A 16,394-nucleotide genomic window follows, 5' to 3' on the forward strand; every position below is an offset into this window, starting at 1 on the left:
AGAGTTCCCAGAGTGGCCGTTGGCTGCTTCAAAGCCGTCCTTAGATTAAAAGCGTGCTGGGGATTCTGCAATTTTCAACGGTGCCGCCGCCCTACCCGCTTGTCTGCTGGAATATGAATGAGGCACATCGATGAGAATACATAACATATTTATACCAACAGTATGAGGCGAAAAATTGGAATCTCTAATCAATCCAAAATGATATCAATGGTCCTCTGTCCTTGGTGAAGACAGAAAAATAGTTCACCTGATTTAATATGATGCACAAAAAGCACCACTCTGATGTGTCTCATTAATTCTTCAGCTCAGCGGGCTGTGGACGGATGCGGCAGATTGACGGGGGATGAGGAGACTTCCCCGGCGTCTCGCTTTGAAATGGAAGTATAGTTTAGCGAGGATGCCTCCGAGCTGTAAATGGACACACATCAACCCCCCCACATACTTTATATACAAGCAGTCAGTCTTCCCATTACAAAAACATGAATCTCACAAACTGCGGTGACATGATGATGTCTTGTCAAGCCCGGGAACATCATAAAAAAATACTCTTTTGATTTCTAGCGAGCAATAATATGGAGCTCAGTTAGACGTCAGGACTGTGCCGGGGAGGTAATAACCCAGGTGCCACCATTAGGGAAGCTCCGATTTTATACGCTCGTATGTTCAATTAGCAATCATGCTCGCTAATCACCCTCCGGGAGTCGTGAGTGCCGCTGATTGCACGGCATTGATCAGCTCACGGTTTTGGATAAAATGACAACCAAAAAAAAACCTGAAAAGAAAAATGTCGAAAAGTGGTTACAACCTGAAAAATAATAATACCCCCAAATTAATGAATAAATAAATAAATAAATAATAAAAGAGAATTTTTCATTCCTAAGCAATGAATGATTCAAAGCCATATTTTTTAAAGTAGTAAAGCTACAAATAAGACATTTATTGACATCTTTAAATGTAAGGTAACCATAATAATTAAGAATAATAATTTACAATTAATATAAATAATAGTAACCAGTATAAATATGCGTGTTGAACATTTTAAATGAATCACGCGTGAATTAATTTTTAAGGGTCTGTTCAAAAGGACAACTGATAGGTGTCGCCTGTCAATAAATTAAAGGTTGTACAATTTCTGACCTCCACAGTTTTGGTGATACATTTACAACAAATCTATTTACATCACATTAACATTCAGTGTAAAAAAAAAAAAAAAAGTTCATACAAAAAGTTAAGTAGCGAGATTACAAATTGTGAAAAATATCCCCTTTCCCTCCCTGGTGTAAAAAAAAAAATGTTGCCTTAAAGTTCGAGATGGAGTCACAATCACATATGATCATGGAAGTTTGACCAAAATTCTCTACATTACCAAAAGCCGAGCAATAATAGTAAAATAGTTGAGGTTGCAAAAAGTATTCAAGTGAGAAAATGCTACAAGCAAGAACCGTCTCTGCCAAAAAACAGACTGTAAACATTCTGCTACACCGTCGTAACAGACAAGAAGGCGTTATGGACTTGGGAGTCGTCTGGGACTCGAGCCCCGTGACTCATCAGTTCCTGGATGGTCATCCAATTGTCCAGAATCTTTTTGTTGCGTTTCTTCATCATCTTCTTGTGACTGAGTTCCAGGATGTTGAGCTCCTTGTGGGCGTCGGCCCCGCTGGCCAGACCCTCCTTCAAACACTCAAAGTGACTCTTCTGCATGAACTCCCTCCTCTTCCTCTGCTCCCTGGCTCTCGCTAGATGCTGCTTCCTCTCCTCCTTGCTCCAGTAGCGACCCATCTTCATCTCGCTCATGGCGTCGTCGTCCGTGGTCATGCCGCCGCTGCGTTCCTCTCGAATCCGGAGCGCCCGCTCTCTAAGGATACGGTCTCGAGCCGGTCTCCGGGCCACGTAGCGGGAACCGTCCGCTCGCACTTTGACCTTCCACTCCAGACGAGGTTCCCCGGAGCGAGCATTACGGTTCAGCGGATCCCGGCAGACGCTCAGGAGACTCAGCTGGCTCTGGGTATACTCCAAGGAAGAGTGATGTTGTAGCAGCTGCATGTAGCCCTGGAACACAAACGGACCAAGAAAAGATCTCGATCAGGTTGTAATCTGAAGTCATCTGCTGTGATTTTCCCAACGACCAAATCAACTTTGGATATTCCAAAGGGTCTACTCGATTGACACGCCTCGTACCAACCTGAAGTTGCCGGGATCCGAGCGAGCCGTGGTAAGGACTTGTTTGGTATGAGGCAAACGGCGATTTTCTTTTTGGATCTTTGGTTCTCCCCTTTTTCTCGCAGCGTTCATCGTCCGCAGGCAGCGCCGGGTCGGACTCGGATCGAGAGGGGTTACTCTGATCGGGGCTGCTTGAGAAAACAACGGGATCTGCTGGTGCACCATGTTCCGGTGAGCCCTGAGACTTAGGAACAGGGATGGAACTGCTGTAGGCCATTTGGAGGTTCTTCTGGTTGGCGATGCTGATGCGTCTCTGCAGGGAGTGCTCGGGAGATGGCTCCACCCTCAGCGGGGCGGACCGTGCGCTCTCGGCTGTGTTGTAGGCACTGGAGTTATCTTTTTCTCGGCTCTTGGGGTGTTCGTAAATGTCTGCCAGTCTGCCGTGGTTCTTGAGCCTACGACCCGGTGAAGAAGACGGCGGGGTTAAGGCGTCCGTCTGCCGGCGGAGCTGATGGGCCTGCATGATGTTCTGACATTCGAGCTCAATGCTGCGTAGTTCTTCATTCAACATCCTCAGCTCTTGCTCCACGCCTTCACCTTCCTCAGCCTCCTCAGCGCTATCTCCAGGTCCACCTCCCTGTTCCGTGAGGCTGCACTCGATACTGTGTCGAATGGAGTACACCCCGCACTCCACGCCCTTCCGGATTTGACACTTGACTTCCAGAAGTTGCTGGAAGTGATTCTCCAGAGCCAAGATCCCACTTCCACCGTCGTGAACGCTCACTACCCCTTCGCAACCTTGGCCTGGACTTGCTGTCCTTTGCTTGTCCTGTGGAATCGGAGCACCTCGCTTGCTGTGTGGATTCTGGGCTCGCCATTGATCCCTCAAACACTGAGCTGGACTTCTCCTGCAGAGACCGGCCGATAACGGTTGGTGCTCGGGACTGTCGGTACCGCACCCAAACCCGCTGTCTTTGTCTTGGCTGTTGGAGGAGCAGGTCGCTGCGTCCGTTGTCCTTTCCTCTTGACCCTGTGGATGAAGAATTCCAAAACCAGTCATTCGGTAAGCATCTGGATTCCGATGCCAAGTCTCACCTCGTCTTGCCTTCGGCTGCAATTCTTCTTCCCCACCTCCAGAATCTCCATCTTCAGTTCCTTCACCAGCTCTTGTTGCTCATCGTCAAGCCACACATCATCCTCCAGCTGAAAACGAAATCATCTCAAAACCAAGAAACCTTGACATGGTGTCAAGACGATCCCCGTGGTGGTTACCTGTGTCTCTGGCCTCGTCACCAGCAGGACGATGCTCTTCCCATGTTCCCCTGATAGCAAGGAAACTGCCTTCTCTCTATCATGCACCGTATGGCCATTTATCTGCACTCAAAAACATGCCTAAAATTATCAGCTTTTTCGGAACCCCACACGTCTACGATCTAGAACCCTCCCAGCTATCACTGTCTACATCGCTAAGCAGGTTCCGCCACAGGTTGAGCAAGCGCACCGTCCAACCTCTTCAGTCTTCTCTGGCCATACAATTAACTGTTGTTTGACAGGAGGTGTTCATCTTTTCTCCTCTAGAATAATGGGCCTGCCATAAGGAGATAATGGTACCGCGAGCAAAGAGATACACTACGCCCAGAGAATTAATAGCTGAAATGTGAGAGGAGACTTTAGGGTTGTCTTTTTGCTCCTGTGTTTTTTTGTACAGTGCTTGGTCACAAAGTCTCGACGGAGGGATCGAACGTAATGTACGAACTTACTTGTAGAATACGATCGCCGTTCTTGATGCGTCCGTCTCTTGCTGCTAAACTGTTGGTCTCCACCTTTACCAAACACACCATGTAGAATTTCAGATTGCTAAAACAGTCAACCCAGGAAATTATTTGAACAAAGGTTCTCTGGTTGCAGGACGACAAGAAATTTTACCTGGCTGACGTAAATGGCCACGTCCTCGTCCTCATCCGTCCGGTAGCACAACGTTAGGCCCAGTTTCTCTTGAGTGTTCTGCTTGCATAATTCCACTTCCTGTTGGAGAAACCAAAAGGTTTCTATCTTCACAATGGTGTCAAGTCAACCAACCAGATGAGCTAAGTAATCCAAGAAGGTAAATAACCTGTAGGTGGGTGGAAGGGGCTATCCGAGATTGACAGTGGAAGTAATTATTTTCTATGGCATTGAACCCTCTGTGTAAAAGTGACCTTCAAAGGTCGCCGTTTATGTTAATGTACGGCAACTCGCAAAACCTCACCGCGACAGCCAAATTCAGAAGCAGACCTCACGAACATGTGATGTCATCAAGCTGGGGTGGCTTGCGTAAGAAATGGTCCCGAGGCTCAATCAGACATGATTAGCCCGAATTTGCATCCAGACAGCCGTGACATCAAATCATTTCCTCTCCCAACAATTGCATTGGCACTTACGTGCTCGTGTTAAACGGGAAAGATGTGTAAATGTTATACTCAGCGGCCGCATCTGCTACATTTCCGCCTAATTGCCTCTTAACATCTTGTCTAATTGAAAAGAAATGATTGCGCCACGTAATGTTCATTGTTTTGCTGCATGTGTTTTGGGTCTTAATTGCGGAACAACGTGGCGTTATTTATTTATTTTTATCTATCATTTATTTATTTTTATTTATCATTTATTCATAATCTATTTTCATTTATTTATCACTTGTTTATTCTTTTATTTTATTTATATTGGTTTATAATTTATTTGATTTATTTTTACAATTGTTTTGGGGTTTTTTTTGGTGATTTTTCATCCTGCCTATAGGGGCACTGCAAAATAAAACGGTACCGGAAAGTCAGCTCATCTCTCAGCTTCTCAGTACAGCAGTAATATTAGTCGCTCTACGTGGATGATAAACAATATATACCAGTGAGTATTGTTTCTTTATCTGTCTATACTACAGCTCTATTCTATGCAAAGCAAACCATCGGGCGAAATATTACATCCAAGACATTGTCCACTTCAAAAGTACTCTACAATTTGTGAGTCTCATGGCACCATGTTGTCAATCAGCAGCAATCCCAGGACGGTCTTGTCTCATCCATCCAGTCAGAGAGAGCCCTGATGTGCTACCTCTCTGCCAAGCTGACCTTGTGCTTGCACGAAGCCTCTCACCCATATCACGCGGCGAGTTAAACCTCAGCTGGCAGCGAGGGGAACCCTAATGACCCACAATGGCGTTCGCTGAACCAGGAAGTGCCCATTAAACCAGACGGAGCTGACGGCGGCTCGTCACTGTCACAGGCGATCACCCACAGGTCCTCTTTGGGACCCGCTGTCATCCGTTTGTTAGTGCATACACACACACACAGGCTACATGTGCTCATTAAAGCAGCCGACCAAGCAATTGGCATGTTGGTGTCGCATTGGGCTTGGTCCAAAATGAACTCTAATGTTCACCAAACGTCATTTTTCATGTTATTTATTTATTATTTTAATTATTTGACAAGTTGAACTCATGTGATGAGGAACAACCTTGGGTTAAGGAGGGAGATGATTGGCTGAGACAAAGAAAGGGGGCGGGGCAAGATGAATAGAACATATACTGTATATATTGATAGGAAGCACACCATTTTTTGAGCTTGTACCTCATAAACAAACTCTTCAGTCCGCTCCACTTCAGCAGGTATATTGGACAGGTACTCAGGACATTCGTAGAACTCGTGTTCCATTGTGTGGAGAGAATGGCAGCTGAAAAGAAAGCAGTCTTGTCGCATGTGCTTGTCATTCAAAGGCAGAATAGAAGAACGGAGCTGGCACCTGTCGGACAATAGGAACGGGCAGACGTCGGGCACGGGCGGCGTCGCCGGGCGGAGCTTTGCCAACGCCATGATGTGCTCGAAGGTGATATCAGTCTGCGTGCACACGTCGGCGACGCAACCCTCCTCCTCCGACGCCACGACGGGATCTCGTCGTACGGCCTCCGCCGCCGTCTCATCCTGCTCCACCTTGGAGAAGTTACGCCTGTTCACCTGCGGAGACATCAATCAGATCTTCCACCTTGTCCACTAATTAAGCACAGTGAGCCCATTCGATAAATAAAAACAATAAAACCGCTTTCGCACAGCACGAGGCTTTTCGGGTATATTTTATTATTCCCCGCAAGATTTGAAAAGGCGGGATGTGGAAGGTGAACGTCAAAAGTGATTGACGACTGTCAGCTAATCTGAATATAAATGTCAAAACAGCCCATATATTAAATCCTCGCACAATTTAAAACACACATATATGACAAATTCTGTATCTATCCTCCAAGGGGGGAAACTAGCAAGCTGCCATTCGAGGCCACAGGCTATTAATCAACTAGTTTGTGATCTTCTAATTAAACTCATCGTCAGCCACGAGTGCTTCCAAGCAGCCGGCCGGAGCGCAAATGGCGTCTCCTGAAAATTGGGGTTAAAAGTAGCACGATGAAGGTCAGCCCGAGGCTTCCAATATGCTCAAGAGTCAGCCCCTTGAAAAAAAAGCTTTTTTTCTTTTTTAATTCAAACAAGAGGACTGCAGATAAGAGATTTTATTTGTGTTGCCTGCGTGGAGATAAGAGCGTGATGGGGAATCTGTCAGATAGTGTGTCATTGTGTGTGGGGGGGGGGGGGGAAGACATTCTTCATACATGTTCTGCGATATGCTCGCTGCATTAACTGAACTGATAACGTCGGGTGTCACCGAGCAGCTTCACAATGGCCCACGGAACAAAAAGCCCACCTTGGCCCAATCAGCTTCCTTCAGATTCTTGTGAACTTCACTTCAATACAAGTGCCATTGTTATTCCATAAGGGGAAATTGGGAAGGCAGCGCAGGTGGCGGCTCGCGGCCACAATCTGGTTTGAGGCCACGGCGGCCGTCATAAATGTCTCATTTCAATAATAAAAGTGGAAGGGGGACTTTGAGTGACAGGCTGCAGTGAATCACATTGACCCCTTTTGCCTCGCGACGCCAACATGCCATTGATGCAGAAAGAAGAGGAAATACACCACGGGAAGTCATTTGAGTATTCGAGTAAGCCAGGTTGGGCGTTTACAACTCTTAAAAACGACCAAACTTGCCTTTGAAACCAGGGGCGGTTCTAGGATCAGAATTTTCGGGAGGCAGAGATGCCCGAAAGGCGAAATAAATTTGAAAATCAAACACATTTGACCCCAAAATATCTCCTGGTTTTGCTAGATACTATTCATTTAGCAATTTTTTATTTAGACTAACATTGGCTTTGGCGTGCCAGCCCATAAGTTGGACAAATTATACTTAGCCGTGGCTACAAATGTAAATCCTTACTCCCCCGTTGTCCAATCACTAATGTTGTTTTTCATTTCAGCAATGCACCAATTCATCAAAGTGACAATGCATTTCATAGGAGACATTAGCCAAAAATGCAAATCAAACGGCTAGCAGGCTGTAAAGATGGCCGCTCACGGATGTCAACGCGGTGCTTGACTGCAGCGTTTCGCCGTCACGTATGCAAAACAAAAAAAAAAAAAGAGGGCTCAAGAGGCAATGAGTGTGCTTCAGCGTTTTGCAGACGCGGGGTTGCGCACAAAAACAACCAATTAGTTCTTCGTCCAACATGAAACGTGGATTAAGCAGAGCGGCGGAAACCAAGCCTTCGCCCACTGAAGATGAATTCAAAATAAATATTGTTTTGCTCTTTCTTTTATACATACGTATAATGGATTGAAGGAGTCGAAGCAATCAGCAATAAATAATATTCCATTGAGCTAAAAATACAATCTACTGTTATTATAGCAATAAATCATCAAATAAATGACTGTAATATAAAATGGATGAAGCCACAAAATGTCAACATTCTAGTCAATAACTTGTTTCACAGCGATAGTTGCTTTTATTCCTTTTAAATTGGACTTTTTGTTCTCACGGGGAATGCAATATAGCCAAGAAAAAAAAAAAATCTGTCGGAGCACTTTTCATTTCCTGCTGTCTTCCGTATGCAAAACAAGCTTCTTCTGGTTATTTCGCCTTCTTTTGTATCTCTCCTCGCATGACACAGCCTCAACTAGGACTGTTGGAGTATTGATATTAGTGCTGAGGTTGCAATTAAATGGAAAATGCACAAGCTGACAAATAAAAGGGCTAATACCCTGGCAGTGATGGCACCGAGGTGTCTGCGGTTGAACTAATAGCTCGACGGAGCGAATCCACAAGACTCGCTATCCCGCCAAGACAAGAACAATTAGCCGGCATCCGTCTTGCCGCCGCCGTAATGAGCCTGCTTTTGTCACAAGAGGAGGGGAAAGCACTTTTTACAGCTTCAATGACCTTCAATTTTCTGCCATTTACAACCCCAAACAAGCTCCGCCCCCTCCAAAAGAAGGCACTTTGATTGTCTTCTAATCAATTTATTTATTTCAGATTTGGGCTAAAGGCAAAAAGAATAATTTGCATAAAAGACTTGGAAAGTGGAACATTTTCCTCGAGAGCCTAAAAAAAAAAAAGCAAATCAAAGATTCATGCGTTGGCTCTTTGCATAAAATTATTTTTATAAAAAGCCCGGAGTGTGAACTGGATATTTTTCCACGGCTCTAACTTTTTTTTCAATGAATTTCAAAGTGATGCATGTTTGTGCTAACTGGAAGATGTAGCTCATTAGCATTATTCATAACATGAAGTTTGCCCTTTGGTGGAGATGTAAATCTAAAAAATGACACACTTTATGACAAAAATGAAAAGCCGTTTTGTCCAACTGAATCTAACTACCATTTTGCTAGCCTACTTTTCACAACAGCAATAAATGGATCCACAGTGAAACCCAAAAAAACATTTCCACAACTCGGCACCATTTGGACATTCTCGCTTCGCGGCCCGAGGGCACACGAGTGGCGCATGTAATCATAGCCGCCGACTATGCAGATGGTTCTGCGCTATTCTATCCGTAACTGGACTCGACGGCAGCCTCCGAGTGGGCCTAATTGACTTCCAAAGTGAGCTTAGTTAAGTGGGAATTCAACACCAGCGTGTGCTGCTGTAATCTCATCCCACCTCGGACCACCTGCGTCCTCACTGAGGCTTTTTGAAATGGACTTGACGTGTTATGAAAAGTCAAATTGGGTGCAGAAGTGATACGCTTCGGAATTTGTGATGTTGTAATGCGGGATTTTATTTTTAACATATATACAATTTTCTTTTTTCAATTTTAGAGCTCTTCACGAACGATTATATTAAGAAGTCGATTAAATGCACAAAAAAAAGCAAAATTATTTTCCTTTAATTTTACAAAAACAGGACACATGCTCATGTTGACTGCAAATTGCAAAGTATGGACCGTTTGATTATTGTTTTTGTAATCGGTAATAAATACACCGATTATGTACATTTTGACGGGAATCGGCCAATCACCATCAAACGTATGACGAGTTCCAGATGGTTGGCTTTTAGCCTGCAGATGTGACCGTAAGGTGTATTATTGGGTTATCATGGTTGGCCAGCGTCACCGGCAAGCAGCTCGCACAACAAAATCCGATTAGTCTCCCTTTTTCATGTCTCCTTTACTTTTATGTGTCTCTCTCTATCCTCCTAGGTAAAAAAGAAAATCCTCCTTTGAGGGGGGCGGAGTTACACCTAAGTGTATTAGTAAGTGCGCCAGAGAGTCAAAGGGTCAAGGCAGTGGGATGGAACAAAGTTAAAACAGTGGCTGGCTAGTGATAAGGAAGGAGGGAATGGAAGCTTTTCCTCCCTCATTCTTTCTCTTTCTCCTATCCTATCATCTTGAGCAGGCTAATTGGCCAAAGCTGATAACAACAGATAAGTCGCCACAACACACATAAAGACTAGAAGTGACATTTTTACACAGTCGTAAAAGTAAAGCAGAGAATGTGCAATGTGTAAATATGTGTCTATCTTGCGCGTGTGCATCTTTGGGCTTTGTCCGAAAGGGGGGGGGAGGCGGATTGTGTCGACCCCCCAGTCAGGCTTTCATTTCAGGCTTATCAGAAGCAGCACAGTCGTCGTCGCGCAGCTGCTTTTTGCCTTTTTGACCCCTCGCAAACAAGAAATGAAAGTGTATGACGTAAAAAAAAAATAATCGAGCTCGATACATTTTTCTTCTCCGAGCGTTTGCACGGGTGTGAAAGCAAAAGACTTGTCAAGTGTGATTACGCTCATGTGGGCAAAGGTCCACTTACTGACCCGCGCTGGCTGGCAGCACCACTTGTTACACTCTGACAATGAAATACAGGTTGAAAAGGTCGGCTTATTTAAAACTATATATTTTTTTCAACCTCTTCTGCTTGATGTCATGGACCAGGTCTGAGGAGGCCATATGGAGCGGCCGGCTGGACCGGACTGGAGAAGATCCCCCCCCCCCCCCCATGGTGCTGTCTAACAGGCTGGACATGTGGCTAAGCATCTGTCCCCGGCGGACACGACCCAATAGAACGTCGCTCACCAATAACAATATCGTCTTGGGACGGAAAAAAAAATATATACGTATTGATTAGTGGCGAATTTGCATCAGTGTCTCGCTTCACCACTAGAGGGCACTGTGCTGAAAAAAAATCGAAGTTGTTGATGTGACAAAAATAAACAATTTCACTCCAGTGATACGCATCAATTAGCTTTCATCTTCGTAATCCAAGCGGGTGGTATCCGTGTAAACGCAAACCGCACCGAAAAAGCTCAGTGGACCAGAACTACAGGAAGCAAAAGAAGACTTGAGAAACGATGAAAGTGAAACGCCACGGGGGATTGCCGAGAAATCTCTCACTCCCTCGTCAGCCTCCGCGGTGACACACTTTTGGCAAACCGAACTCTCGTCTCTTTTCCCGCCTTTGACAAGTATTATGGCTTCAGCGGCTGTTAAAGATGCAGTTCGGAAAAAATCCAAAATGCGGCCTAGAAAAGCCTCGTGTTACACTCCGAACCATCAGGGGGCAGCATTGTGACTGAACAATGATGATATTTTTGGAAGTGTGCTGTTTCTTGCCTCGCACCCAAGCAGCTCATTATTTATAATAACGCTCATTCTTGCCTCCTTATTCTAATTTTTCGCTTGGTTAAACAGCAGCCCATGAAATCATCCTCATGAGGCGATGTCCAATTTTGCTGCTGCTCGCTCGCAGAGCACGACTAAATGATAAATGAACGGCCCGCCGATGCCGTACTCGTTAACAAAGCACGTTTGCCACGCTGGACGCCGAACCATATGGTCAGAATTGTTGGGGGGGAAAAAAAAAACTGTGAGTTTCACACTTTCTTTTCTAATCAACACATCCAAATCTTGTGAAAGGGAATTTTCGGCCCATGCTGACAATGTGTTTGAAGGCTCTTAAAAAAAGGCTCCAATAAAAAAATAAATAAAGACCATCTCTGTTTCTCGGGAACATATTAAAACGTGCCCCAAAGGTAAAAACTCCCAGTTCAAAGCGATGAGGTTCATAATAAATTCAAAACCATAGCGGGCAGTTTTCATGAAAGTTTGGCAAATCATAACTTGGGAATTTGCAAACTAATTTTGTATCAAGACGTATTTCAAATGCATATATATTAGAAGGTTGTGCATCTCAAACTGATTCAATTTTGGATTCACTCCTATAGACATATCTTCATATCCGGCCCACTTTGAAGTTTCTTCTCGCTCTCCATCTCTTACCCCCTAGTCGTGTGTTCCATCATGGTAATCATCATCCTCTTACCTGTGCAATCTCGTAGAGCAGCTTGTAGTGCTCCTCCCGCTTCTGCAAGGTGCACAAATTGCAGCCCATGGCGGTTGCCCGGGAGACGGCGCTCGGTCCGTCGGAGTGAGATGCCCGCGCGCCCGAGCTCCCCCGCGGGGCTGAAAGGCGCTCCTGCTCCTTGGCTCCCCTCTCGCATCCCTCAGAGGATCCCCGGTTCTGCGCAAACACACATATATCAGTTTGCTGTCTTTGCGGGGACGTGCGTGTGTCCTCGCAAGGATGATGGAAAGCACCTGGCTTCTTTTTTGGTCTCCTCCACTCTCCTCCTCTTCCAGTGTGTGAGCTCACACTCGCATGCAGGGAGACTTTTGGCTCCGGCGGACACACCTCCTCCTGTGGCAGGCTGCTTTCACAGCATGGTGGGCTTCCTGCTCATTGGCCGAGAGAGAAACAGAGAGGCGGAGTTCAGACTGTGAGCATCGTCGCATTCGCGTGCAGGTGTGCTTGCAGAGACGCCGAGCAATCGTTTTAAGCCTAACAAGTGTCCTGCTGTTTAATCAAGTTCGAATCGAGAGCGCAACTGGAGTTGGCGTGGAAATCAATCTCGATCGCATTCAATCGGATGCCCTGGTGGACTTGTCGAGAAACCAGGCCCGCCATAGATTTACAGTCACCAAAGTGATGCCGCCTGGACAGTTTGACAAGGGCACCGGATTGGGCTGACACACAGGAAGAAACACAGACTAATATTGATTGGCTTCGAATTAGCTCGCAGTGTGCCCCACTACAGTCAATGCTTGGTTGAGGCAGAAGAAAAAAATATTCACGCCATTCCTACAATGTCTGCTTTGTATTCATGGCCCTGGATGAAAGGTTCATGATGTCTGTAGCTCAATTTGTTTTAGCTCTAGAGACCTCTGCTGAAGTTGGTGTAATATTTTAGCGAGATGCTACAAAAAGTATCAAAACAAGAGTTCCGCTTGCTAACTCGCTAGCCAACAAGCCTTTTAGTCCGCCATGTTACGTTGATCCACGTGCGACACAAAACCGAGTGCGGCGGAGATTCGAGTGCTATCGAGCTAGCTAGCGGGCTAGCCGGCCTCGTTAATTATATGAGCTAATGTTAGCATCAAACCTACGTATGGTGGTAACAAAAGGGGAAAATGAAAGCTCCTGTCCAGCACTTTATGGAGGTAACAGGGCCAATATGGGTCACATTGATTTATGTTTACCATGAAATAGAACACGGGAACTCCCCGTCAGCCAGATGACCAATAGCTGTCACGGCCAAGAAGATGAGACGGAGAGCGCAGATGCGTCATCGCTTATCACCCAGGTACAAGGACCACAGTGGGGCAGGTCAAGGGCGTCGGAGCGCGGCCAGATACAACCCCCGAGATAACACTTAACCCTTCTCGAAGCAAACGTACGGGTGAGGTCACCAGCGTCCGAAAAAATGACATCACCAGCTAATGAATTAGCTTGCCCTTCCTTTCAATTCTTTGTCCTAAAACCCGATCGACAACTCGGCAACATCCGGCTAATTCTCATCGGAGGAATCGTAAAATGCTAGCACGGTGGCATTTCATCAAAAGGTGATATCATCATCGTGGTGCAGGTTTACGACCCCCGCCATCCATTTTTATTGTTCATATTGCCCTCTTTCTATCATCTCTCCTTCAGTTTTAGGATCGTCTTATATTACCGTCGGTCGCTATCTCACGCACACGTGCATCTGCCTCTTGTAAAACTTGAAACGAGAAAAGTGTTGAAGGTCTCGCGTTGGGAATCAGGAAAAGTTTTTCTGGGTTAGGTTAGAGAATTGCAGTCAAGTGCGTCTCTTTCAGGGTCGTCAACACGGTTTAGGGTCAGGCGTCGGGGTCTGGGTTAAACCCTCGCCCTTGATTAATAAGACAAAACCACGATGTCATTCAATTAAGTCTTCACAACCTCCAAGTCCATGGCGTGAGAAGAGCTCGAGGGCGTCTCGCTCACGGCTCTCACTATCCGTAAGCCATCCATTATTTACCAGCGCTGAGCCGTTCATCTGGCTAAAAACAAATTAGACTCAAAGCAAGAGACAGCGGGGAATTACTGTAAAGTATCCTACCCATTGTCTCTCCCCGCCCACGTAATTACATTTTTAACTATTAATTAAGGACTAATGCTGAGATGCAATTGTTACAATGTCGTCCCGTTCAAGAAAAACGACTGTGAAAAGACATTTCATTATCAAGTCAAGTCAAGTCAAGTCAAGTTTATTTGTATAGCCCTAAATCACAAGCAGTCTCAAAGGGCTTCACATAGACAGAAATTGACAATTATTCTCAAAGCATCCCCTGATCTTAAGCTCCCAAAAGGGCAAGGAAAAACTTATCGAGTTGGAGAAACAAAAGACAGGCAAGACAATGCCAGGAGATACCACGGTGGCATTCAGCTTAACACATTTTTTCGTTTTGTTTCCAAATGTGCCATGTCGTGCAAAATCATTCACCGCCGTTATCGTTTCAAGACAAAGAGTCAAATCACTGCGGCTTGCTTGATTGGCCGAGCAAGACTGCAGAAAAGTGTCCATGTTTCAGAAGCGGTGTCACCCGATACCCTTTTGGGTGGGCTGCCTCAGTTCCGCTTCATGATGCAATACAGCAGTTGCGTTACCGTCTGGTCAGCGTGGAATCTGAGACCGGAGCAGCCTGTTCAGGTGACTACCAGACGGACAAACTGGAATCCTGAGAGATCCCCTTTGGAACTGCCCGGACACCCTAAAACTCATTTAAGTACTACTTTCCCATTCTTGGCATTTGAATGGCCCGCATGGCCGGCGTGGAAAGTCGTCCCCCTGCTGCACAAATGGCCCAAGCGGGGCCTCTTAAACCTTCTCCCGCATCTGTGACTCTATTGAACGACACCCCTTGGGTTGAGAGAAAGCATCTCAGGAAGAAAACAAATAGAAAGCAGATCAAGAGACCATTTGGGAAATTGCAGCTTGGAGTTGTCCTGATACCTGAATCTCGTTGCCGAAGACTCCGAGTGAGTCCAACGTCCACCTCGGCCAGGTTCCTCCTGGGCAGTGTCGGGATACGGTCAGGGTTACAAAGATGTCCATTGGAAAACCATTGGGGGGCCCGGTGGGGGGTTTACGTCCATCTCTGTGCTGTCGATGAGCTCAAGAAGGCCAAGCCAGCTGTTCCTCCATTGTCCGGGTGCTTAACTGGATTACGGGGGGGGGCGATGGGGGGCACAAGGCCAACACAACACTTTGACAAGTGTTAACCTCAAATTTAAAAAGCAGATGGAGGAGAACAAGGACTCATCCCTCTACGGCTTTACAGATACGGACTAGACGAATCAAGAGAGAATTTCAGAACGAACCCATCAATCGCGAAAGATAATACAATTCGACACTCGGGATTTTCTTCACGCAAATTTTCTTCTCTGTCGCAAATTAATCTGGCACGATACAGAACGGGCGCTCAGGTTAGTAGGCGTGAGATTAGTCACGTGTCGCTGAACTCCGAGCGTTTTGGTCTCGCTTCCTGGTTTCAGCTGCCCGGGTTTCTCTTTGTGCTTCTTGCGTGGGAGATAAGGACATTGTGTTCTGCTTCCATCACAAAAAGAGGAATAAGGAAGAAGTGCAGAAACTGTTTCTAAATCGTCAGTAAAAACATTTGACAGTTTTTGTGTGAACAATAAGGTGAGAGTGCAAGTAAGTGAGCAAACATTGATTGCGGGTCCTTCGCGACCTGCAGTCGATACGTGTAATAACGTTCTGTTCAACACTTTCACTGAAGTATAATCGATATTTTCCCGTCCCACTATTGGCACCTAAGTCCCCAAGAGTTAACTACGCTAAAACGAAAAGCTTCTTGTGAAGCCGTTGAATCGATCTATAGACTCAAAAAAAGTCAAAAACCGCTAAAAATTCTGTAACCTGCAGATATTTTACAAGCATTTCTACCCTTATGGATAAGCTACACTTACACGCGATTGATTACTTAATTGGGTGGGCGGGGCCTAAAACCCCCTGCTGGGCCCAATCTGCAGTCTAAGTGGCTAATAAAAACATTTACTACTCCCCTGATGGCGACGCAAAAAAAAGTGAGAGAGCGAAAAGATTTTTGCTCTTTAGATGGTAAAACAGCAAATTTACAAACACGTATTGAGGCTTTTAAATGGCTTTAAAATTTACACACGATTTGGTGCAAGGTTATTTTAACAGCCGATTTACATTCGGAGGAAGAAGAAAAAAAAAAGCCGAGCAAGCATTTTTACCCCACTTGAATGCTAGTTAAGGAGACATGAGCCTGTCAGAAAGGATTGGAGCCTATATGCCATTGGTTTTAATCAAATCACTTTTTTTTCTCTCTTTTTGAGACATATGTCACCATGGCAACCCTGCACTATGACAGAGCTGATGACAGAGAGCCACTAAGAGCAGATCTGTCAGCGAAATAGCACCCAGACGCCGGAGACGCGCTCTAATGATGTGTGAACCCCCTCCACACACACACACACAAAGAAGACAATTCATTAGGTACACTTTGGAAGAACACGTATTGGAATTAACGCAATACAATCCATAGCATGGTGACCATTTTG

The 16,394-nt window shown here is 45.6% G+C and overlaps 1 protein-coding gene across 1 annotated transcript; it reads right to left on the reverse strand.

Annotated features, from left to right (window-relative positions):
- Nucleotides 1-953: 953 nt before the first annotated feature.
- On the reverse strand, nucleotides 954-15,271 carry pdzrn4 (PDZ domain containing ring finger 4). Its single transcript, XM_061268813.1, has 11 exons — nucleotides 14,800-15,271; nucleotides 12,089-12,223; nucleotides 11,814-12,011; nucleotides 5,932-6,143; nucleotides 5,760-5,862; nucleotides 4,087-4,185; nucleotides 3,921-3,983; nucleotides 3,433-3,534; nucleotides 3,256-3,363; nucleotides 2,183-3,190; nucleotides 954-2,049 (listed from the first exon to the last, which is right to left on the reverse strand). Exons 3-11 carry the CDS (start codon nucleotides 11,880-11,882, stop codon nucleotides 1,477-1,479), a joined length of 2,337 nt encoding a protein of 778 aa, XP_061124797.1. The 5' UTR covers nucleotides 11,883-12,011; nucleotides 12,089-12,223; nucleotides 14,800-15,271; the 3' UTR covers nucleotides 954-1,476.
- Nucleotides 15,272-16,394: the final 1,123 nt, after the last annotated feature.

This window comes from Syngnathus typhle, linkage group LG21 (assembly GCF_033458585.1).
Source record: "Syngnathus typhle isolate RoL2023-S1 ecotype Sweden linkage group LG21, RoL_Styp_1.0, whole genome shotgun sequence".
In the NCBI taxonomy this organism is placed as follows: domain Eukaryota; kingdom Metazoa; phylum Chordata; class Actinopteri; order Syngnathiformes; family Syngnathidae; genus Syngnathus; species Syngnathus typhle.

What these genes read in the sequence shown, in the direction of transcription:
- pdzrn4 (XM_061268813.1), bottom strand. Translation starts at nt 11,882, where the DNA reads ATGGGCTGCAATTTGTGCACCTTGCAGAAGCGGGAGGAGCACTACAAG. An exon ending in TGGCCATTTACGTCAGCCAG is followed by an intron (nt 3,984 to 4,086) that starts GTAAAATTTCTT and finishes TGTTTGGTAAAG; the next exon opens with GTGGAGACCAACAGTTTAGC. An exon ending in GCAGCCGAAGGCAAGACGAG is followed by an intron (nt 3,191 to 3,255) that starts GTGAGACTTGGC and finishes CTTCATCCACAG; the next exon opens with GGTCAAGAGGAAAGGACAAC.